Below are 26,894 nucleotides of genomic sequence, written 5' to 3'. Positions count from 1 at the left end.
AATCACCCTCTGACTATCGTCCTATGTGTATATAACCTGCGCTTTCTAAAGCCTTTGAACGTTTAGTATACGAGCAAGTTCTGGAATACCTAAATCAGAATGCTCTTTTGGACACATTGTAAACTGTATTTAAGAACGGTCACAGTACCGCGACAGCACTTTTGAAGGTTACTGAAGACATTAGAAACGCTATGGACAAACGACTGCTCACTATATTTATCCTTCTTGACTTCAGTTACGCCTTTGACACTATAGTAATTCCGACTATGATAGAGACAATGAAAATGCTAAATTTCGACCTGGCTGCTCTTAAGGTTTTTAGTTCTTGTTTGAGGAACCGTCAACAGTGTGTAACAGTAAACGACAAGGCCTCTAAATGGAAAATTAAACTTACGTCTTGCCCCACAGGGCAGTATTCCAGGGCCTCTAATTTTCTGTATTTATATCAATGACATACCATCTGTGACAGGAAATAACACACACCACCTCTATGCTGACGATCTTCAAATATATCGACACTGCAGGACAAGATATTAATAATGACCTCCGACGACTCAATATATATGCACAACGAAACTCTCTTATACTAAACTGCACACAATCTCAGGCAATCACAATTGGATCACGAAAATTACTGAGCTGCTCAAACAATGTCGTAATCTCGCCTATCCTACTGAATAGTAATATTATTCCCTACAGTAAAACGGTTAAAAATCTCGGCGTAATGATGAATGAAACAGTTGATTGGTCTGATTACACGAAAGAAATACGTAAAAAGATTTTTGGACTGCTTCATCCTCTAAATGGCAGAGGGATGTATTTCCATTTGAGCTACAGGCCAAACTCATACAGACACTCATTCTCCCTATTCTTGATTATTGTGACGTTGTTTTAGTTGACACGACGAGACAAGAAACACTTAAACTTCAACGAATACTGAATTCCTGTCTGCGATTTATTTACAATATCGGGTACGATGTTCATATCACCCCATACTATCAGGCTGTCTCATGGCTGATGTCTGATAAACGTCGGCAGCTACACACTTGAACGATGGTGTTTAGAATGGTATCTGAAAGTCAGCCACTGGATATTTCTTCTAAATTCATCTTTTTATCATCATTTCATAACTTAAATACACGTTCTAGATTCACTCTTTCTATTCCACTGCACCCCACAAAAAAAAAAAAAAAATAGAACATTTGTGGCTACTGTCGTCAGATTATGGAATTCCCTGCCAAGTCAGGTCAGAGAAACTAGCTTTTTAAAATCACGATTTAAGGTCACCTGCCGAGACTACCTGCTGAGGACAGCTGACTTAATGGTTGAAGTATGAATGTGTGCGTGCCTGAGGATTAGTCATTTTTAAGGGTATTTAATATTAATTAGTTTTGATATTAATTTAGTTAGTAATATATTTAAATTTATTTTCAATTCTATTAATTTATATAGGTTCAACTATTTTAAGTATCTCAGTATTTTATTTAATATTGTGATTAGTATGTGGTTAAGTATATGAAAGGGCCTGGAGCCCTAACATTTTCACTGTGCAGAAGGCACTAATAAATAAATAAATAAATAAATAAATAAATAAATAAATAAATAAATAAATAAATAAAGAAATAAAGAATGAAAGAAAGAAAGAATGTAAAGCGTATGAGTATAGATATTTTGTTAGTTGGTAAAGAAAAATAGACGTCACAACATATGCTAGGTAGGGTTTACCTTGTCCTATTAGTTTCCCTCGCGGTTAGTGTCGCACAGCTGTGAGCTTGAATACGGGATATAGTGGATTCGAACCCCACTGTCGGCAAACCTGAATACGGCTCCCCGTGGTTTCCCATTTTCACACCAAGCAAATGCTGGGGCTGTACTTTAATTAAGGCCACGGCCGCTTCCTTCCCACTCCTAGGCCTTTCCTATCGCACCGTCGCCATAAGACATATCTGTGTCGGTGCGACGTAAAGCAAATTGTTAATTAGTTTCCCTCGCAAGCCTGGAATGCAGAATATAGTAGTATAAAGTTACAGTTTTGTGACGCTTTTATTAATGCGCCAGAAACCAACAACACGGAGCTGTTGCCATTTCAACACCGTTTTAAGGGCCACCGGCCCAAGCCGGGATTTGAACCTGCGAACTCTGACTCAGAAGGATAGCGGCTCAACCAACTCAGCCACATGAAAAGGAGGCATTTGTGATTATTGTTGTAAATAGTGGAACCTTTCCCACCGTCCCCCATTACTTATGGGACCATGTGACAACAAACCAACCCTTTCGGGTCACGAACACATGGGACCATGCTCCACGGAAGTCGATAGTCAAGGGACCTTTTCGGACTGTGCCGATTTCCCCTCATTGGGATTGTATCGCTAATCCACTCACATGAGAAGTTATCGGCCATACAGCTCAGCAAGGCCAATGCTACTCTTCCGTTCCTGGGGTCTAAACACAGACTCCTCAGGGTCAAAGATCGTTCGCGGCATGTAGAGGCTATCAAACTTAAACTATCGTAAAGGCCTACAATGAACGGAAGAGGTTTTTGGATGCTTGTTTTTCGGTATAGATAGGCACGAAATAGTTTTTAAAAAATTTACTATTCACTCGGTGAAACATAAAAAAGTCATACATTCTTGATACTTATTACACATCTGATATTATAAATTACATATTTTAGCAACGAAAGAGTCCGTGCTGCAATTGACATCAGCTGTTACCTCCACATTCCACAGACAAGATTTATGTGGATGGCAACGTTCGCTGGTAAGGTCTCTTATACAACACATTTCCCTTTATGACACAGACATTAATATTCATATTCCTCTCTACGAAGCAAAGAATATCCGAGAGGTATCCACCGGGCGAGTTGGCCTTGCGGTTAGGGGCGCACAACTGTGTGCTTGCATCCGGGAGATAGTGGGTTCAAATCCCACTGTCGGCAGCCCTAAAGATGGTTTTCCGTGGTTTGAAATTTTCACACCAGGCAAATGCTGGGGCTATACCTTAATTAGGACCACGGCCTCTTCCTTCCTACTCCTAGCCCTCTCCTTTCCCATCGTCGCCATAAGACGTACGGTGCGACGTAAAGCTAATTCTAAATAGAAAATCTTTTCACAACCCCTTCCAAGGAAAAGTTGTATCCACTGTAATTATATTGTGGGTGCGACATTGCATCCACTTACCATTTAAGGTACATGGTAAGCCCTAAGAATGGTTGGATACTCAAAATACACCACCACAAATGACGCGGTTATGACTCAAAAGTATAAAGAAAGGTATCAATGGAACGTGACTTCCCATTTTAAAAATGTTTCATGCATCGACTGCGATTCAAGCCTGGGCCGTCCTGATGAGAAGATAGGACCATTGGAACTGAGTTATCACGCCCGCCAATTACAAAATATTTACCCGCACTTTTGATAGTGCAATTTGAGGTTCCGATCAGTCGCCCGGTTATTTGACAAAATATATAGGCCTACATATCGAACTTAGGCGCGCATCCGCGATTGTCTTGTTACTGTTAGAACTTTAAAAAAACCTTTTTCATAACTTACCAAGGATGTTCATAGTTTTGGCTTTTTAGTGACGAAATTGCCCTCTTCAAAAAAGGTTACGTATATGGCACAAAATGCGGAACTAACGTGCAGCTCAAAATCCTGTCACAGTCTTCCCAACGCTGCAATTTAAACACAGCACATCTCTCAACCACGGTACAACCCGAGGATCCCTAGGTCATTGTTGTTTCCTGGAACCGATGTGCAAAAGCTGACACTATGTTGTAATCTTGCAACTGTTTCTGGCCGTGGCCCCAGTTATCTCGGTGGTCACGTTCCGGCCCCCAACTGAGTAATCCCTTGGTAATTGCCCTTTTCCTGTCCGGCTCCATGGCTAAATGGTTAGCAATTTGGCCACAGGGGTCCCGGATTCGATTCCCGGCAGGGTCGTGATTTTTAACCTTAATTTGTTAATTTCGCTGGCACGGGGGCTGGGTGTATGTTTCGTCTTCACCATCATTTCATCCTCATTACGGCGCGCAGGTTGCCTACGGGAGTCAAATCAAAAGATCTGCATCTGGCAAGCTGAACTTGTCCTCGGACCCTCCGGCACTAAAAGCCATACGCCATTTCATTTCATTTCTTTTCTTTTTCCCCTTTTCCTGATGTCTTGACATTTGTCAACACGCGGTCACATTCCCAATATTGAGGCCTCTACAGGGAAATATCCCAGCGCATCACAATCCTAAGTGTTTTCCTTTCGTTCAAGCAGTACAAATATGGAGAATTATGATTAGCCCTATTGAGCCTTGCTACGTTAATTTAACATTTCGGCGTAAGTTTTTAAGTTGTTCGTACCGTACGTAAGACAACGGCTGATACTTACTCTAGTTTCAGGAAATACTTTTGAGGGGGGGGGGCACTCGTCGTATTCCACACATTATGGTACTACTTACATGTAATGAAATTCACACATGAACTACAGACCTGCGGTGTTTCGCACATTGCGGCGCCATTTACAGGCAACGCAAACCTATGGTGTTCATCACATAAGTGTACTAACCACAGGGACTCGTACTATCCCTTGGTGTTCCTCGTATGGTGGATACTAATCATAGGCAAGCCAGAACCATGGTGTCGCTCATATAGTGGTACTAATCGCAGGTACTGTAAAAGCCGACAGTGCACTCTAAGTTAACTGACCGCACGGTGCTCCTACGTGCTACTAATCACCAACCTATTTGGTACCTTACTACGCGCATGTAAAAGCGACCCATGGTGTTCCGCGCGTGGTGGTACTAATCACAAGTAGTTGCATGGTTCTAATACAATCATCCCTTGGTCACCCCTTTTAGTCGCCTATTGCAACAGGCAGGGCATACCGTGGGTGTATTCTTTGTCTGCGTCCCCTACCCACAGGGGTTGTGTGTTTGGTCCGTGAGAGGTATTTTATTTCCCTCAAGTCCGCCGGCAAGCCGGTTAGGACCCCTCTACTTGCCACCTGGGACGCGCCACGTGGGAGTATCACCTCTCCTCCCGCTACGCTAGCGTAGTAGGTTCGAGGATAGTGCGTTGGGACCCCACTGTCGGCAGCCCTGAAAATGGCCTTCCGTAATTTTCTACTTTCACACCAGGAAAATGCTGGCTGAGGCTGTACATTAATTAAGGCCACGGTCACTTCCCTCCCGCTCCTAGACCTTTCCTATCCCGTCATCACCATAAAACCTATCTGTGTCGGTGTGACGTAAAGCAAATAGCAATGTGATGGATTGATTGGGTGTACGCTTCCTACCATCAAGGTAATCTGCCCCAGGTTAATCAGCCGCTCCCAGGCCTGCTCAGTTCGCGCAACTCAAACTACGAAGATAACTAAAAATCAGATAGGTCTTATGGCGACGATGGGATAGAAAAGGGCTAGGAGTGGGAAGGAAGCGGCCGCGGCCTTAATTAAGGTACAGTTCCAGCATTTGCCTGGTGTGAAAATAGGAAATCACGGAAAACCATCTTCATGGCTGCCGACAGTGGGGTTTGAACCCATTATTTTCCGGATGCAAGCTCACAGCTGCGCGCCCTTAACCGCACGGCCAACTCGCCCGGTCCATCGCATTGCCACACACTGGGTACTCATGGGTACTTACGGTACAAGTATATTTCGTAAATACAACGTGATGTATGTCTTGGGTTCGTAATGTCTCCGCGACAGGCGAACTAAAGACGGAATAGGGCGGTTTATGTTCAAGAAATATATATGGTCTTAGTTGGTACCATCGGACTTCAGCATGCTCGGAGATAAATGTGTACAGTGTTATTTTCTAACATGTTACAACCGAACGAGTTGACTGTGCGGTTAGGGGTGCGCAGCTGTGAGCGCGCATTCAGGAGACCGTGGGTTCGAACTCCACTGCCGGCAGCCCGGAAGATGGTTTTCCGTGGTCTTTCCATTTTCACACCAGGCAAATGCTGGAACTGTACCTTAATTAAGGCCGCGGCCGCTTCCTTCCCACTCCTAGCACTTTTCTATCCCATCGTCGCCATAAGACCTATCTGTGTCAGTGTGATATAAAGCAAACTGTAAAAGCAACATTTAAACTTTTTTTTGAAGCGCGTATTTAATAGTTCCGACTGTTTTTTCACGTGGCGTAAAGCTTTATCCTGGCTCTAATTGCTCACAATACAGGCCGATACATTTCAACTGGTGAAAATATCCTTGGAATAGTTACTTTTAAATGCCTGTGCTTTCGCTGTAACCGTGATATATGCATTTCATATTGACTGCAAAATTTTGACCTAAAAGCAGCCTTTTAACGTGATTATTGGGCCCGAAAGGCATTATTCCGACTGTTCCTTCACGTTCCGTGCAGCTTTACGCTCGCCGTAACTACACACAGTACATCCGGTACAGGCAATTTCCCGCTGACGCGGAGCATGTCATGTTGCCTAACGAAGTTATCTCTTCCGCGCAGTTACAGTTCCGTGTGCCGTGTGCCAGCACAGAGTACCGATCCACTCTACCTCAAGTTCCTAATGTTTCGGAACAGCTGACTGTTCTGGTCTGCCCAACCTTACTTCCTTTCCACTCCTAGCTCTTTCCTGTCCCATAAGACTTCGTGAATCATTGTGCTACGTCTTTCCATAGGAGTACGAATAACGGAGATATTGACACCTTAAAATAAAACTCTAGTAATTGATGACGCTAGCAAAGAGTTCATACTATTATAAGTTCAAACATGGAATTAGTTCACACACCGGGCAATTACGTTTTGAAATGTCAATAATAGTTCAAGTTGATACCGAGCAAGTGGCCATGCGGCTAGGGTCGCGCAGATGTGAGCTTGCATTCGGGAGATAATGGGTTCGAACCCTGTTGGTCGGCAGCCCTGAAGATGGTTTTCAGTGGTTTCTCATGTGACACCAGGCAAATGCTAGGGCTGTACTTTAATTAAGGCCACGGCTACTTCCGTTCCACTCCTAGCCCTTTCCTATTCCATCGTCATCATAAGACCTATCTGTGTTGGTGAGAAGTAAAGCGAATTTAAAAACAAATAACTTCAATTTGCATTTCTGGCCGTGTCAGAGGGCGCTCGCTGGTGAAAGCAGTTTCCTTCTTGTAACCGCAGCCACACAGCTGGTACCTACTCTAGAATATCGTCGTTGCCGGGACCAAACCTCCTATGTGATAATATGTTTGGGGATCTACTGACCCGCAGCACACACACTATGAAGAGCGACAATATTCACACAATATTGCACCTTAAATGACAGAACCTTACCGGCCAAAGTTCTAAGCTAAAATATTTCACATAGGAGGTTTTGTCCCGGCAGCGACGATATGTATGGTACAAACATGCCTCGTAAATACAATGTGAAATGTATATCCCTTGAGTTTACAACGAGTTTATGACAGGCGAACTAAAGACCAGGTAGGTAGGTATATGTTTATAAATACATGTATATGGTCTTGGTTGGAATCATCACAGCTTTTACTGCAATGTCGAGGTAAACTTCTTTGATCTGTGGCATCATCTCTCAAGAAAGGCTGCAGATAGGCATTGGCGTGAATAGTCAACATTTCGAGCACGTAATAACATGGAAAAATTAGTGTAAGCATCACTTACTGAGGAGCTCTGTTTAGAACATCTCTTAATTAATTTATGTCCATTATTTTTGGGGTAATTCCACCTACAGTCAACCAACGATTAACTGCGAGTGGTTTTATCGCATAAGAAAAATTACGGTGCCTACAATATCTCTAAGTGCAAAACTCCCATTATTGTCATAAAAATAACAGACCATGTGCCCATTCCACTTCGATCATTAACAGAACAGTAAAGTCTAACTCGGAAATTATTAATTTACTTTACTAAAATGAGCTATTAAGTTTTACTGTGACCGAGTTCGATAGCTGCAGTCATTTCAGTGAGGCCAGTATTCAGGAGATGGCAGGTTCGAACCCCACTGTCGGCAGCCCTGAAGGTCGTTTTGCGTGGTTTCTCACTTTCATACCAAGCTGTACCTTAATTAAGGTCACGGCCGCTTCCTTCCCATTCCTAGCCCTTTCCTGTCCCATTGTCGTCATAAGACCTACTGTATCTGTGTCAGTGCGATGTAAAGCAACTTGTAAAGTTTTACTGTGTTATTTTCATTTTTCAATTCACATGACGGTATTATCAAAATAGAGACAATACAGTTCTAGGTACGTACCTTTGTAACAAACACTCTTACGTTATTTCTTTTACAAACCTCCCTATTCCGTCTTTAGCCCGCCTGTCACGAACACGCCGCAAACCCACGGGATACATCACGTTGTATTACGAGACATGCTTGTACCATACGTACCCATGAGTACCCTGTGTGTGCCTGATACGGCAAAGTTAATGCCCGCTCTCAGCCACTAGAAATTCAAATGGAAGTATTATTGATATTTTAAAAAGTAATTGTCCGATGTCTGTATTACTTACTTGTCTGAAGGCATAAGAGTTCAAACTTTTCTGCTAGTGTCAGAAAGTACTAGAGTTTAAGTTTAAAAATTGTCGAAATATCAGTTATTAACAATCCCATGGAGAAATGTAGCGCAATGGCTCATGAGCCCCTTAATGCCATTTAAGAATATGAAAACGGAATATTGATACCTTCAATAGATTTGAAGTTTTTTCAGTTAGAATTTATTTCGTCATACCATCTTAGGTGAATGACCCTGTTTATTACCTGTATCTTTTGTAAATTACTGAAATATATCTGTTCATTGCATTCTAAATAGCTGTCATCATTCATACGATTAATAATAACGGAATAGGCATCATGTCTCTTAATGACGGCCGTGAAAGCATCAATAAAACCTTTGTTTTACATTCCCTTTTACTTTCATTTCTGTCTTCCTTCAACTTTTTCCCATTGTCCCAGCGCTAACAAGAGTATTTTGGTCCTCTCTGGGGTAGAGAGATAACGGACATTTCATACAAGCACATGAGTATCGCGGGTGGAGAGGAGTATGTTTTGTGGTCTTGGCAGTGGGAGAGGCAATCCCAATACGAAAATTTGATGCTATCAATAAAATTGAGTGTACAATTCCTGAATTGGTAATGCCTGTAAAGTTATTACCTGTAAATCCTCCTGGCACATTCTCTTATCATATTGCAGAGAAGAATTAATCTTCTCCAGTAGAAGATCAGTTTTCTCTGAAAATCTTCCTCCCCAAAGTTTTGAACTGCTTTCCTGCAAAAGAAAACAAAGCCCATTATTATTTCATATAAACTAAGATAATAATAATAATAATAATAATAATAATAATAATAATAATAATAATAATAATAATAACAATAATAATAACAATAACAATAACAATAATAATAATAACAATAATAATAATAACAATAATAACAATAACAATAATAACAATAATAATAACAATAATAATAATAACAATAATAATAATAACAATAATAATAATAACAATAATAATAATAAGGGAAGGCAAGGAAATGCTTATAGTAAAAAGCTGATAATGGCTGGCACTGAACCCAATACGAGTGGCACAAGTAGAGGAGGGTTGAAAAACCTGAACGTCTTTGTGGACAGACGCGGGGAATTTCATTGTCTAAGAAATATTCTGATAAATTGACGTCTGAATCAGAGGGAGGAAAAATACATTTTCCGAAGACACAAGACTTCAATGTTGAAGGTTTTAGAAAGGGGAGTTTAAACAAAATGACAAAAATTTGCATAGCGGCGAAAGACTCACACCAACGTGGGATTACTCCCGTATTCAGGTCCCCTGCAAAAAAACACAAAATGCAGAATCATGTCACTAATATCGATGCTTTTGAAAAGGATGTTTTGCATAGGACAAGTTTTTTGTAATGTGACAAAGGGGAATTTCCGAGACTTTACACCAGACACCCAAGATAAATCTCAGCAAAACTATCCCATAGCCGCCGATATCCACACTCAAACCATTCCCACCCCTCCCCCACTACCCCCTCCCCTCAAGCAATAAATCAACTCAATCCTCCCACATTACTACCCAATCACAAACCTCTCAAACCACAGTCAAAAATAAACCACCCTAGAAGCAAAACCAACCAATACAGTCTAAAAATACCAAAGCACCCCTTCCTTCCACACCACATATCAAAACCACTCAACCTCGCCCACCACACCCCTCATTAACCATTCTCTGCTATAACTGCCTCAGAGTAAATCACCATGCCACCAGGTGCAAAAATAAGACCCGATGCAACAGGTGTGCTGTGGACCTCACCACCACCGTGAATGCAAGGTGCCACGTGATCAGGCGACCTCAATCGCGCAGCATCGTTCCCTGACTGCCCGTATTTTAAAAAGGCAATCAAACAAAATCTTCGCAAAAACACCTATCCAAAACCAACTGGAACCCATACACAACCAACCCCCCCCCCCCCTAGCGTCTTCTCACCACCCCCACCCCTCCAGCCAACCCACCCACAATAACCTTTTACTGCTCATCCTCAGCCTACTCCAACACCAAATTCAGTCCAACTCAGGACTCCCTCAGTGGATCGAGTAGCCGAGACCCTGATGAACCTAACCAGACTACCCCCTCCCTCAACCCCCGCCAAGAAAGTAAGACCTACCATCAAAAGTTGAAGCACTGGTTCCCGGAGACGAGGCGGTGCACACACCATAAATGCTGCATATAAACGATGCCAATCAGAATTAACATCCGCATACTCATGTCAACGTAAACTCATGTTTAACGAAAGTGTTGTGGTAGGGAGGTAGTCTGATGGTATGATGGGCCATTTCTTCTGCTATTTTTTCAATTTTGTAAACTTTTTTCTCCTCTTTTGAAAGGCGCAACGCTCAGAAGCAAGGCTTTCTAAAAGGAACTCGTCCCCGAGATGAGACATCACAGCCAGTCGTCTGAGGGATGACAGCCTCATATCGGAAGCGAAGAGGAGGGAGGAGAAAAGGGCGATGTAGCAGTTCCATTTTGCACGCAGAATATCTACTGATAAAGTGACGATCTATGAGCAAGACTTACAGTAAGTGAATTTAAATGTCGCATTGTTGATGTACTATATGTTATACTAACAGTTACTCGTGGCTTCGCTCGCGTGGATTTCGTCATCTGATAAAAGTAATCGTTTCTCGGTACTGTACAAGACATTATCTGAAAATCCCTCTACGAAGAATTGAGTTTCATTTACCCCAGAAAGTCTTTGTACACCACGTTTGTTCTATGCCTTTTGGGGTTAAGATGCGACTTAGAACTGAAGGTGTGAGAAACAGTATTCTCTCAAGTCGAAAAAAAATGTTTATTTTTAAAGGAGATTCCAGTTACCTATTTCCTCGTCAGTAACATCTTCAGTTTTGAGATATAAGTATCCCCATAAAATAATTCAACCCCTTTATCAGTCCTAACCCCACCCCCAATCCACCCAAGTAGATTTTACGAAAACAAAAAATACACCTTTCTTTATTTTTAAAGGAGATTCCAAATACCAATTTTCACGTTTATAACATCTTCAGTTTTGAGATGCAAGTATCCTCGTAAAAAATAATTCAACTAATGTCTCAATTATTGCTCCCTATGTGGATTTTCCGTAAACAAAAGAATTGTGTTTCTTTATTTTTAAAGGAGATTCCAATTTTCACGTCTGCAACAACTTTAATTTTTGAAATATGAGCATCCTCATACAAAGAATTCAACTAATTTTTCAATTCTTTCACCCCCTTAAGTGGATTTTCCGAAAACAAAAAATGATTATTTCTTTAGTTTTAAAGGAGACTCCAAATCCAATTTTCACGTCTGTAAAATCTTCAACTTTTTAGATATCAGCATCCTAATAAACGAATTCCACTCCGTTTTCAGTCCTTTTTACCCCCCCACCCACCCTTAAGTGTTTTTCCGGAAACAAAAATGTGTGGTTCTTTATTTTTAAAGGAGATTAAAAACACAAATTTTCACGTTTATAACATGTTAAGTTTTAGAGATGTGCTATCGATACGCTCATTTTAAAAATTCATCCCCTTTTTCAGTTCCCTTTAAGCGGATTTTCCGAAAACAAATTACCTGTGTTTCCTTACTTTCACAGGACATTCAAAATACCAATTTTCACGTGTGTAAAATGTTACCTTTCTGAGAAATACTGTAGATATTGTGACATTTTGGTCTACTGTGATCGGCCGTGAATTTTATAAGACCGGACTGTACCCCAGGTGTCTCGCGCGGTGTGCCGACAGAGAAACACAAAGGGATGATTTTTTTTTTTTCAAATAAATGGTGTAACCTGCTGAGGAGTGAAAGACCATGTTATTACCACGAGAGAAGACGAGAAAAAATTTAATACAGCCGAACCTTTCACCCACGACAAGTATTACATTTAAAATCTTTCGTCAGATTAACACGTCAGATCCGACATCCTAATAGTCACTCTCCAACAAGTATGCATAAAACCGTGATACCATACTTCAGGAAGGCACGAATAGTAATAATTGAAAATTAAGTTAATTAGGAAATTAATTATATAATTATTTAACAAGAAATTAACGGACATCTCAATTACAACGCCGAGGAATTCAGGATGTCAGTTGAACCACGAGGTGTGACGTCAGAGCTCGGAACATCGGTGGCAAGCTAGTACTGGAATTTTCGCAGTCATTCTCTCAAGTCTGTTTCGCTGCTGTTCTCTGCTGGCTGGGTGATTGCTCGGGAAGCTACTACAGAAGATCTCGTACAAGCCTGGACAGCTGTTGTTCGCTCTACGAGGGGAGCCGTGTTATTTCAGTGCGGCTTTAGCAGTTCATTTCAACATCCTCACAGACGTCAATAGTGTTAGGAAAGAAGGCACGTATCATCCTTTGCTAATTGTGAAACCACGAGTTCGATGCATTTGTGTTAATATTTTTGTGAAAGTTTCAGCGTACTACAAGTAATACGAGTTCGATACCGGCCAAGGACATGGAAGCCTGCAGTGTGAAGTTCGTGTGCCTTGGAGACATCACTTGGATCATGATGCAGCACTAATAACCCAGAACCGACGCCAACGACGTCCTAATGCCTTGAATCCTGCCTAGAAGAACACCATGGTCATCAAGACATCCAAGTTAAGTCGACATTTCATTTATACTGGGTATTATCTGTTCTATGTAGCTGTAGTATGTAGTTAACTTTCTTCTTGAAGGGATTATTAATTGTACAGTAGTTTGAGTAGCTTTTTGATATCTTTACCATGTTAGTGTCTGCCGTTATTCGATGTTGGAGTTGCGGTTTCACTTACTACGTGATTTTAAGGTGGATGATGACAGGGTGTCAACATCATCGGCCATGCGGGTTTCAAATAGTAATGTCATCGGACATGTATCTGATTTAAATATCAGCCATCTACTAATGTTTAAGGAATTTTACATTTCTATTCGGTTACTATGATATTGAGGATTGTGTAAGCGTGATATTTTCATTCTTCGAAATATATTTCTCTTATATTTTGCCCTAAAGTGTTTGCTATATTTCACACGAGGCAACCGGCTCATCTGACATATTAACGCTGTGCTAACGATACGGATAGCTTTCTTTGAATCCTATTTCATACTTTTTTAAGGAAGGATAGTATCTTATTATTATATTTATATGTGGTTCAAGTCATTTATGTAAATGTTCCTGTAATATTTTGAACGGATGTTGCGAGTTATTTTCGCTATTTTACCTCTCACCTTGTGCCATGTGGTGAATTATGGCATGAATTATGCTGATTTTATGTGCTATTTGAAGGCGAATCTTCACGTTTCTATGGATAGAGGCACATTTAATATATTTTTGCGATGTTGAATGCATTGATGAACTGAGATTTTGGAATAATTTATCGTCATTTGACGCATGTGCGAGTTGTTACTTGTGAGCGGTAGGCGATAGCGTCTTCATTCAATAATGAATCACGAAGTAAACCACATGTCTTCCTTTCAAATAAAATTGAGTGTATGAGATAATTATTTGTCATACTGGATGAGCGTCATCACCAATAGTATTAAATCGAAGTTGTATAATATTATTCACTTCCTCAATATACGCTAAATGTTGGTAACGTAGATTGGCGATATTATTATTTTTTTTTTCAGTCATCATTACCTAGATTGTTTGTACCAGGTGGATTTTATACAGGTACAGATCATTATTTACAGGAGTCTGCTATTCCCAGGAGATGAATGGACAACGTGCGGGCAGATGTATATTTGTAAATATTACTCTTAGTTGTAGTGGGTTGTAATTGTTTTTCTTTGGTGGATGATGGTAATGGGAGATCATTGCGTGTATTTTATTTTGTTATTCCACAGGTTGTGTGACTTAATTTTGTCGTGCAATATCGATTTTTATGTGTAACCATCGTTGTTCCGAATTTCGGCGTTGTCAGGATTATGACACATGGTTAAGGATTTAATTTAAATTTTTTTTTCTTACTCTCATTTGCTTGCCTACTTTGCCACGTAATATCACGTGTGTTATGTTACAACGAGCAGATAATTATTGAAAAGTCGATTTAAATTGGAAAGTAATTAAATTAAAAGTGAAATTAAGCGATAGAAGTAAATCGTTAAAATTCTTTTGTATTTTTATTTTTTTATTTTGCTCAGTCATAACTTCAATATTTAAAATCTTGTTCCAGATTTTCCGGCATGAATTGACATGCGTGCAAGCATCATTCTCTAGAAAATCAAAGATAATATTCAAAGCAATATTCACAAAACAATGTGACATGGACGAAACAAGTTTGTCAGAATTAAATAGAATTCATTAACTTGTACCATCTCATTTGTTTTAATTTTTGGATGTACAGCAAGAGTTGATATAAAATTAAATTTTAGCGATCATTTCACATAATCATCATTTTTGAGGAAGGTATTATTTTCTTTTGGAATAAATCATCCACCATTTATTTGGATTTGATGGTTCATTATTTACGAATATCTGCCCATCTCCTTGATCCACACCATTTTATCATGGAACATGTCAATCCCTTACTGAGCACCTCTGAGAGGGTCGCGTGCCTCCAAATGCTAGTCGTGGCTTAAACGGGCAGAATATAGTATATAGCTTTTTAAAAAACTCACCCACTTTGTCAATGCCGTTCACCCGTATTAAAATAGATTTTCCAAAAATAAAAAAATGTGTTTACTTTTAAAGAAGATTCCAAATACCAATTTTCACGTCTGTAACGTCTTCAGTTTTTATGATATAAGTATCCTCGTAAAAAGAATTCAACCTCTTTTTAACCTCTTTTCACCGCATCCCCCTTAAAAGGAATTTCCGGAAACAAAAATATACGTGTTTCCTTATTTTTAAAGGAGATTCCAAATACTAATGTTCACATCTTTAAACCGTTAAGTTTTCGAGATATTTTTGGACATTCCGTCGCTAAGGGGGTGAAAAGGGGGGTGAAATTTTAAAATGAGTGTGTATATATATCTCAAAGCTTTAAAGGTTTACAGATGTAAAAATTGGTGTTTAGAATTTTCATTAAAAATAAAGAAACACCTATTTTTTGTTTTCGGAAAATACCAATAGGAGGGGTGAAAAGGGGGTGAAAATGGGTTGAATGCCTTTAATGAGGATACTTATATCTCAGAAACTGAAGATATTACAGACCTGAAAATTGGTGTTTGGGATCTCCTTTAGCAATAAAGAAACACGTATTTTTTGTTTTTGGAAAATCCAATTAATGGGGAGCGAAAAGGGGGTTAATTTTTAAAATGAGTGTATCTATATCTCAACACTTTTAAAGTTTATAGATGTAAAAATTGGTATTTAGAATCTCCTTTAAAAATTAAAAAAAACCGTATTTTTTGTTTTTGGAAAATCCCAATAGGAAGAGTGAAAAAGGGGCGGAATGCCTTTAATGAGGCTACTTATATTTCAGAACCTGAAGAAATTAGAGATCTGAAAAATTGGTATTTGGGATCCACTTTAAAAATAAAGAAACAGGTAATTTTCGTTTTTGGAAAATCGAAATAATGGGGGGGGTGAAAAGGGGGCTGAATTTTTAAAATGAGTGTGTCTATATCTTAAAACCTTAAAAGTTCACAGATGTAAAAATTGGTATTTAGAATCTCCTTTAAAAATAAAGGAACGCTTATTTTTTTGTTTTCTGTAAAACCCAATAGGGTGAAAAATGGGTTGAATGCCTTTAATGAGGATACATATATCTCAGAAACTGAAGATATTACAGGACTGAAAATTTGTATATGGGATCTCCTTTAAAAATAAAGAATGGCGGTTAAACAGGAGTGACAAATTAAGGTGAATTTTTGAAAGACTGTATCTACAGAATATCTGAGAAACGTAAAATGTTACAGACGTAAAAAGTCGGTATTTGGAATCTCCTGTAAAAGTAAAGAAACGTAGGTGATTTGTTTTTGGAAACTAAACTTAAGGGGAACTAAAAAGCGGTGACATTTAAAAATGAGAATTTCTACAATATATCTCAAAAACTTAACATATTACACAAGTGAAAAATGGTATTTTTTTACCTATTAAAATAAAGAAACGTGTACTTTTAGTTTTCGGAAATACCACTTGGGTGAAGGGGGGGGGGGTAAAATTGACTGAAAATGCTATTGAATTCTTTTAATTAGGCTACTGATATCTCAAAAATGAAGATGTTACAGACGCGAAATTTGATATTTGTAATCTGCTTTAAAAGTAAAGAAACACGTATTCTCGGAAAATCCAATGAGGGGGAGGTGAGAAATTGAGAAATTAATTGAATTAATTGTATTAGGATACTTACATCTAATAAAAACTAAAGTTGTTACAGAAATAAAAATTGATATATGGATCTAAATTAAAAACAAAGGAAAACGCGTTTTGTGGGGGGAAACCATCTTGGGGGGCGGGAGTGAAAAGGAGTTTAATTCCTTTCATGAGGACACATAAATCAAAAACTGAAGAAGTTAAAGTCGTGATAATTGGTATTTAGAAAATCCTTTACTATTAAAGAAACAAGTATTTTTTGCCGGAAAATTCACTTAGGGGGTGGAGGAGTGTGAAAGGAAGTGAAAAAAAGTTAATTATTTTTATGGTGATACTTATATCTCAAAACTGAAGGTAATAGACGTGAACATTGGTGTTTGGAATCTCCTTTAAACATAAAGAAACACGCCTTCTTTTAATTTTTAGGGGGGTGGGGGTAAATAAACTTAACGGCTGTGGGGTGTAAAAGGAGGTGAGATTAATTGAATTTACTGTTCATAATATACTTATGAGGAGCCTCCGAGCTCAGGCGGCAGCGCGCCGGCCTTTCACAGCTGGGTTCCGTGGTTCAAATCCCGGTCACTCCATGTGATATTCGTGCTGGACAAAACTGAGGCGGGACAGGTTTTTCTCCGGATACTCCGGTTTTCCCTGTGATCATTCATTCCAGCAACAGTCCAATATTTCATTCCGTTTGTCATTCATCGATAATTGCCCCAGAGGAGTGCGACAGGTTTCGGCAGCCGGCACAATTCCTATTTTCGCCGCTAGATGGGGCTTTATTCATTCCATTCCTGACCCTGTCGAATGACTGGAAACAGGCTGTAGATTTTCGATGCACTTATTCTGATCATAAACCGATCATTTTTAATCTTTCCTGGGTTCGTTTTCAACAACCATCTTTTCCTTCGGAGAACGTACTTAGATTACAGTAGATTCTCCTGGGGTATAAATAAAAATTTAAACACATTTGAAATAAACGATAGGAATGAGATAGACCGTCAAATTGTTCACCTCTATAATAAGGTCAATAATGCACGGATGTATGTCTTTCGTATCGCCAGAAATCCCGCACACTTGCCTACGCGCGACAATGGTGCTGGTCACATTGTCAACAATGACAATGGCAGCAGATCTAATTTACCGCCAAGTGGCCTTGCATCTTGCTGTGGGGTCCAGAACATGGAATAATAATAATAATAATAATAATAATAATAATAATAATAATAATAATAATAATAATAATAATAATAATAATAATTCTGGACCGTCGTCAAATGTGCGGACCGCGCTGGAAATGGGTCCAGGACGGGTATTGACTAAGAAGGCAGTCCGACCACGAGTTCAGTACCGCCAAGGCACCCAAGACGACACCACGCCGGATCTCCTGAAGGATTTGATCCATAGTAAAAATGCTTATAGGAAAAGATGGCAAAGATTTAGGGACCCAACTGACCGGGTGGAATACCTGGACCTAGCCCGGGAAGTACGAAATCGATTGCTGGAAAGAAAGATTGAAAAATGGGAGGAAACTTGCCGTAATCTATTAGAAAACGAGTCAGATCGCGAATTTTGGCGGATTCTCGCAGTAAGCGAGTCAGATCGCGAATTTCGGCAGATTATATATCTAAAACATTAAGCATTCAATTATAAATTTCAGTATAATACCGTAGCGAAGCACGGGTATCTTGCTAGTCTATATACACTGACTGACAGAGCAAATGCAACACCAAGAAGGAGTGGTCAGAACTTTATGCCAATTGCAGGGTAGACTGACGTCACTGAGGTATGCTCATGATGTGAAATGCGCCGCTGTGCTGCGCACGTAGCGAACGATAAATGGGACACGGCGTTGGCGAATGGCCCACTTCGTACCGTGATTTCTCAGCCGACAGTCATTGTAGAACGTGTTGTCGTGTGCCACAGGACACGTGTATAGCTAAGTATGCCAGGCCGCCGTCAACGGAGGCATTTCCAGCAGACAGACGACTTTACGTGGGGTATGGTGATCGGGCTGAGAAGGGCAGGTTGGTCGCTTCGTCAAATCGCAGCCGATACCCATAGGGATGTGTCCACGGTGCAGCGCCTGTGGCGAAGATGGTTGGCGCAGGGACATGTGGCACGTGCGAGGGGTCCAGGCGCAGCCCGAGTGACGTCAGCACGCGAGGATCGGCGCATCCGCCGCCAAGCGGTGGCAGCCCCGCACGCCACGTCAACCGCCATTCTTCAGCATGTGCAAGACACCCTGGCTGTTCCAATATCGACCAGAACAATTTCCCGTCGATTGGTTGAAGGAGGCCTGCACTCCCGGCGTCCGCTCAGAAGACTACCATTGACTCCACAGCATAGACGTGCACGCCTGGCATGGTGCCGGGCTAGAGCGACTTGGATGAGGGAATGGCGGAACGTCGTGTTCTCCGATGAGTCACGCTTCTGTTCTGTCCGTGATAGTCACTGCAGACGAGTGTGGCGTCGGCGTGGAGAAAGGTCAAATCCGGCAGTAACTGTGGAGCGCCCTACCGCTAGACAACGCGGCATCATGGTTTGGGGCGCTATTGCGTATGATTCCACGTCACCTCTAGTGCGTATTATAGGCACGTTAAATGCCCACCGCTACGTGCAGCATGTGCTGCGGCCGGTGGCACTCCCGTACCTTCAGGGGCTGCCCAATGCTCTGTTTCAGCAGGATAATGCCCGCCCACACACTGCTCGCATCTCCCAACAGGCCCTACGAGGTGTACAGATGCGTCCGTGGCCAGCGTACTCTCCGGATCTCTCACCAATCGAACACGTGTGGGATCTCATTGGACGCCGTTTGCAAACTCTGCCCCAGCCTCGTACGGACGACCAACTGTGGCAAATGGTTGACAGAGAATGGAGAACCATCCCTCAGGACACCATCCGCACTCTTATTGACTCTGTACCTCGACGTGTTTCTGCGTGCATCGCCGCTCGCGGTGGTCCTACATCCTACTGAGTCGATGCCGTGCGCATTGTGTAACCTGCCTATCGGTTTGAAATAAACATCAATTATTCGTCCGTGCCGTCTCTGTTTTTCCCCCAACTTTCATCCCTTTCGAACCACTCCTTCTTGGTGTTGCATTTGCTCTGTCAGTCAGTGTATATAAAATAACTTGTCCGGACTGACTGACTGATTCATCATCGCCAAGCCAAATCTACTGGACATAAAGAAATGGAATTATGGGGATATATTCATATTAAGATGAAGGTGCTCGCTAAGAGAGGATTTTTGGATATTCCGTCGCTTAAGGGGGTGAAAAGGGGGTGAAATTTTAAAATGAGTGTATCTATATCTCAAACTAAAGTTTACAGATGTAAAAAAGTATTTAGAATCTCCTTTAAAAATAAAGGTCCCGTCCAGACAAGGGATTTTAATTTTGGACTGAAGGCTGAAGCAGGGCTCACTCGGCCTCGCGAGACCAACTGAGAAGACATTTGATGCGGGATGCAGCGGGCTGGTCACGAAACCCAAGCAATAGAGCTGAGAACACTGTCACACCGACCATGTGACTCTCCAGTTTTGTTTGTTTGTTTTTTGTTTGTTTGTTTGTTTGTTTGTTTGTTTGCTTGCTTGCTTGCTTGATCGATTGTTTGCTTGTTTGTTGACATACAAAACACTGAAATTGTGTGGGGAAAGGCAGTCCCAGCTCTTAGCGATTTGGACTAATTTCAACCAATAATGGTATAAAGATCCAAGACTGTTAAAAATTGGAATTGTATATTTTCCCAACATCTTCTATATAGGGCACGGCCAAACTGACATATTTATTTGTAGTAAGCGGACAATAATAAAATAATAGAAATACCACAGCATTCGAGCAGCAGCTAAAATGAATTAGGGCAGTGGCCCACAATCTGAGTGCCTCCGTCTTAAAACATAAAAGTCGCACTAAACTTGCCTTGTATAAACAGACTGTACTGTAGCCTTAATAATAATAATAATAATAATTTATAATAATAATAATAATAATAATAATAATAATAATAATACAGTGCGAGCTTTAGTCGAATTACCGGCTAGTCCTTGTGCCATGTCTGAGCCGGTAGATGATGCAATAGCGACATGACGCATATACCTCACGCAGTGATGTCATTGCCTCAGTTAATCTGCGATAGAATTCCGTGCAGCGTACAGCGTGATTGCTTCTTATACAGTAGTAGTTCACCGGTTTAGTGCGTTTCATGGCTTCTAGATTAAGTGTTGAACAGCTTATGTTCGTGTACTATAGATTTATAAAACACGAATCTGCTGAGAAAGTGAAGAAAGATCCGCGATCAATTTCCTGGAGCGTGAGTGCCAACTCTTTAAGGAATTAAGAACATTGAGAATAAATTCAAAACTATGGGTTCAGTGCTAAACTAAAAATGAGTTAATCGATTGTCTTAAGTGGTGAAAAAACTGAGGTTATTTCTGAAAGTCTTGAGCGATCCCCTCGAAAATCTTTCACCGGTCTCGATAGCTGCAGTCGTTTCAGTGCGGCCAGTATCCAGTATTCGGGAGATAGTGGGTTTGAACCGCACTGCCGGAAGCCCTGAAGATGGTTTTCCATGGTTTTCCATTTTCACACCAGGAAAATGCTGGGGATGTACCTTAATTAATACCACGACCGCTTCCTTCCCACCCCTAGCCCTTTCCTGTCGCATCGTCGCCATGATACGTATCTGTGTCGGTGCGACGTAAAACAACTTGCAAAAAAAAAATATATATATTAAAGGAACTGGCCCAGCAAAGTGAGGTTTCATGTACTTCTGCATGGCGGGCGACAAGAAAACTGAAATTTAAGACTTGTAAAGTCACACAAGTTCAAAGTTCGAGCCCTAGATATCCAGCAGCAAGAAAATATTATTGCAATTAGTTTCTTCTGTCTGTTCACAGTGATGGATTAAAGCGCTGTTTTCCTTTTTTTACTACGGACGTGTAAATTCGCAAAATAGCCGGTATTCGTCACGTGGTAATCCAAGAATAATTCATGAAACTCCACTTCATTTCCTTAAAATAGGAGTTAGGTGTGCTATTAGTGCCAAGAGAATTGTAGGGTCACTTCTCTTAGCGGCACCAGTAATTCTGTCCAATACATGGAATTAATACTGAACAAGTTCTTTTCTTCCCCTCGACTGAATGAAGAGGATATTTCGAGCGAGGCAGGGCTGCAGCACATACCACTCGTAATTCACTGAATACAGTGCGTGATGTTTTCCGGGACAGAATAGTAAGTGCAGCTTTACGACCAGCTTGCTCTCCCGATTTAACAGCTTGCGACTTCTATTTGTGGGGGTAGTTTGAAGACTGAGCATATAGAAGTAACTCTCGCACCACAGAAGAACTGAAAAATCTAATTCGCACCGAAAATTTGAAGATTCATGAGGCTGAATTACAAAGAGTGAAACGGAGTATCATCCCACGCTTCAATGCTTGTCTACAGGCTGAGGAAGATTACTTACCTGAATGGGGCAAGTTTCATTGTTTTTCTAATTGTTTTTAACCTGATTATCCATTCATCGAAACTGATAGGTTTTCTAAGGACGTAAGGGAACGGTTAAACGACGACCGCGCTCTCGTTTGCTGACAGATAGTGTCCACAATCCTTGCGAGACTCGTTCTGTAACACTAGATCGACGACTGCAATAGGACGTACGGCTATTGATGATTGTTTATGCATCTACAATGTAATAAGGATAATCAATTTTCTCATATTTCTTATAGTTGTTTTTTTTTTGTAGTTATTTAGCTTGTTATTGCTCTGTTTTCTTTTCCAACGACACCCTCCTGTGGCAGCCACAGGCTTATTATATTGAATATTCCGTAAGTTTCAGGGATTCGAACCTGGGACACTCAGACAGAGAATCGAGCGCCTGCCAAGATCATTGTGCCCCCACCCCACCTCATCTGCTTATCCCGTTTATCTTTGAAGTATGTTTTTTTTTTGCTAGTTGCTTTACGTCCCACCGACACAGATAGGTCTTATGGCGACGATGCGACAAGGAAGGGCTAGGAGTGGGAAGGAAGCGGCCGTGGCCTTAATTAAGGTACAGCCCGAGCATTTGCCTGCTGTGAAAATGGGAAACCACGGAAAACCATTTTCAGGGCTGCCGACAGTGGGGTTCGAACCTACTATCTCCCGAATACTGGATACTGGCCGCACTTAAGCGACTGCAGCTATCGAGCTCGGTTTTGAAGTATGTGGAGCCATCCTGGCTCAATTTTAATTTTAGCCTGGGGTTTAACGCTAGATACTGTCTAACTCCTTCGCTGAATAGTCAACGTAGGCTACTGGCTTTCTGTTCAGGTTCGATTCCAGGCCAGGTATGGTTAGCACTTGTAACTCGAAAACTGTGTGATTGTGTTCGTCCTAACACAATTTCTCTTAATCTACGTACAACACACCACAGTAACAACCACCGCTGTAACACGAGATAATTAATAGATCCCCACATATGGTTGGCGTCAGGAAGAGCATCCGGCTGCAAAACAGGGCCAAATCCACATCACATGCCAACCCCTGTTAACAGAAAGAAAGATCAGGAAGATGTTGAAGGCTCGACACCTTTTTTGACGCCAGGCTACGTATTTTTTCAGGTTAAAATTTCAAGGCGGAGTCGACCGCCACCCGGGTTGAGCAGCTTATATAGCTGCGCTAACCACACCCCCATAGCTGTTTTCATTCTTCTTCTTCTTCTCCTTTTTCTTCTTCTTCTTATTATAGTTTATATTTAAATTTAATTTAGATGTTTCTGTCAGCTTTTTATACTCTTATTATCTTGAAAAGTCTAGTACTGCAATTTAAATTTGGAATAAGTATAACAATATAATGATGCAATTTCTACATTTTACATGATACAGAAGGTCCTCGAATATCCCAGGCTTGTTGTTGACAACGAGCTGTAATCCATGATGATGATAATGATTTTATCATTATTATTATTATTATTATTATTATTATTATTATTATTATTATTATTATTGTTGTTGTTGTTGTTGTTGTTGTTGTTTTACAGGACCTAACATGTACAGCAACGGCCCCGGCGGTAATTTTCTGCTTACTTAACTCACGGTGGTTAATGAGCAAATATTATTAGCTAACGGTTAATGAATATTTAATTGCAAATGCCAGAATCGCGAACTGTTTCACCCTGTATAAAATGTTAACGATAATCAATCCGAAAATGTTAAAACCAACGTTGTCATGCTGATAACCACTTCCAGCTTTCAGAAACCACAGTTTCCTGTTTTCAAGCACTAAACCAGGAAACCAACAAGGATGATATTCTGTATCGGGCAATGTCTTGCGTCATCGTGGTAACATTCACCTCTACCTAGCTGATAGCAACAGTAATGGCTGTATGGAATGGAACTCTATTGTTCTTCTCCGAAATGAAAACAATCCAGCAGCAGTTAATATGCAATAGAGCTCTGCCTACGAAGTTTCTTGTTTCCCCTCCTAGAATAGAACTTTTCTTGCACCTTTGTTTTCTACTATCTATCTTTCTATCTGTCTATTTTTTTACAGTTTGTTTTCGGTCACATCGACATAGATAGGTCTTATGGTGATGATGGGATGGGAAAGGCTTAGGAGTGGGAAAGAAGCAGCCGTGGCCTTAATTAAGTTACAGCCCCGGCATTTGCCTGCTGTGAAAATGGGAAACCACGGAAAACAATCATCAGGGCTGCTGACAGTGGGGTTCGAACCCACTATCTCCCTGATTCAAGCTCACAGCTGCGCGCCCCTAGCCGCATGGCCAACTCCCCCGGTATGTCTTATTATTATACTAGTATAAGTGGATGGTTCGGCCGCCACCTCCACCTCCGGCCCCCTAGACGAGGCCTGATCCGGTGAGTGACGTATTTGGCTAAGAGCGTACTCTTAACCTTACATGACCTTACGCGCGCTACGCGTCCAGGCATAACCTTACAGACCTCGGGTTCGACCCTAGGCTTAAGGGTTTTAACCTTACAGACCCAAGTGCTATGCCAAAATGTGCAAGCTTACCCTACCTATTTTTTTGCTATTTTGCTTTACGTCGCACCGACACAGATATGTCTTATGGCGACGATGGGAGAGGAAACGCCTAGGAATTGGAAGGAGGCGGCCGTGGCCTTAATTAAGGTACAGCCCCGGCATTTGCCTGGTGTGAAAATGGGAAACCACGGAAAACCATCTTAAGGGCTGCCAACAGGCTTACCCTACCAGCCAACGTGATTATGGTTAAGAGGGCAAGCTTAACCTAACAGGCATGACGCGTTTAGACTTAACCTGGCAGATCCCGGGTTCGACTCTAGGCCTAAGGACGTTAACCGTACAGACCCTAGTTCGAAGCCTAAGAGTAAAAGCTTTAACCTAAGAGACTGAAAGTTCAATACACGCGCTAGCCGCATAAGAGCCGAAGCTTAACCTAACAGCCTTTTAGTTGGATACCTGGGCTAACTACAGGCCTAACGGTACGCTGATCACGCGTTAACCTAACTTGACCTCCCAGAAGTTGGATCTGAACTTAGAACAAGATGGCGGCTATAAAACTCAATGCATATGCTTTATTCATAGGGGCGTAATATTGGAATGTGACTTAAGGAGCTTGAAGCTGAACTTTGAATAAGATGGCGGCTATAAGGCTCAATTCGTATGCTTTATTCATAGGGGCGTAATATCGGAAGGTGACTCCGGGGGATCAGAGCTGAACTAGGAACAATATGGCGGCTGCGCATGGGACTAGGGAGATGGTGTAAGGCTTAATACATGTACTTTATTCATAGGGGACGTAACATTTAGGAAGCATCTCTGGGGCTCGAAGCTGAACCTAACCTCCCAGGCTAACCACAAAAATAGTGTAAGCTCAACAGAATTTAAGTTCGATACCCGGACTAACCGCATAAATGTGCAGGCTTAACCTTACGCTGACCAGGCGTAAACCTAACCGGTTGCCCTTTCCTACTCCCTAGCTAATTGTGCAGGCTTAATCTTACACTGACCAGGCATTAACCTAACCGGAAGCCCTTCCCTACCCGAGCTTAGCGGCTAAACGTTGAACTAATAGGATGAGGGAGATGGTATAAGACTTAATACATATGATTTATTCATTGGGGGCGTAATGTTGAAAGGCGCTCTCGGTGGCGTGGAGCTGAATTCCGAACAATATGGTGGCACGGGACCAGGGAGCTAGGCTTAATACATATGCTTTATTCAATGGGGGCGTAACCTTCGAAAGCGACTTAAGGGAGCTTGGAGCTGAACCTGGCTACACTGCTGCTACTGCTTAGAAGAACCCATAAGTATATATAATTACTAGCAAGATACCCGTGCTTCGCTAATAATTATTATTATTCAAAGTTTCACATTTTGGAGAGTCCACGGTCAGCTAAGCCTGTAAAATACGCCCTCAGTTCGTACATCAAAGGGTTTTGAGGGAATGATTATTTTCTGATCTAACACTCATTTGACCCTCATACGAAAGAATTTGCTTGTTTCAATCCCTATCTTATTTAAAATCTGGGATGTAAAAGCGACCAACCTGTGAAACTTTGATTTTGTACGTCGAACAGTAATGGAAGAATGTTTTTAAAGGGTGAATGATTTTAAATATTTATTGACATCTAGGATATAGAAGACCAACCTACATAAAAAATAAGTTAGTGCCTGAAACGGTTTCGGAAGAATGGATATTGTGATTTTCAGAGTCAACCACCATCTAAACTCCTTAGGGGAGAAATACAACCTGTGTCTGAAAAGTTCGGTGAATGGTCTCATGAAATAGACAACGTAAGTTACACACAAAGTTCCTTTACTGGCCTTCAAAGTAATCTCCGTTAGCTACAACACACTTTTGACATCGACTGTAAAGCTGCTGGAAGCTGGCAGCAAACGCTTCCTTTGGAATCTCCTGGAGAACCCTTGTCATGCGTCGTTGGAACAATGGTCCTTACACTGTCCTTGCCTACACCCACTTCATCTGCTATCATTCGTAAGGACAGTCGCCGATCATTCGCAAGCATCTGTCGCACTCGTTCGATGTTGTCTGGAGATGTGCTTGTGGTTGGTCGACCCGAACGCGCCTCGTCCTCAACACCTTCCTTTGCATCTCGAAAGCGTTTAAACCAGTCAAAAACGCACTTTACACTCACTGCTTGAGCGAGGTAAACTTGCACTAACATTGCGTGTGTTTCCGTT

General features: G+C 41.2%; 1 protein-coding gene across 1 annotated transcript in view; it reads right to left on the bottom strand.

Moving 5' to 3' along the window:
* The window catches only part of Argl (Argininosuccinate lyase), a 228,375-nt gene that overhangs the window by 180,118 nt on the left and 21,363 nt on the right, over window positions 1–26,894 (bottom strand). The window contains exon 2 of the mRNA XM_067141512.2: window positions 9,090–9,203. Within this exon, the coding sequence (XP_066997613.2) occupies window positions 9,090–9,203 (114 nt within the window). The remainder of the gene's footprint in view (window positions 1–9,089; window positions 9,204–26,894) is intronic.

The sequence above is a fragment of the Anabrus simplex genome, chromosome 2, assembly GCF_040414725.1.
Source record: "Anabrus simplex isolate iqAnaSimp1 chromosome 2, ASM4041472v1, whole genome shotgun sequence".
Lineage (NCBI taxonomy): Eukaryota > Metazoa > Arthropoda > Insecta > Orthoptera > Tettigoniidae > Anabrus > Anabrus simplex.
This window is presented reverse-complemented; position numbering and strand designations above follow the sequence as displayed.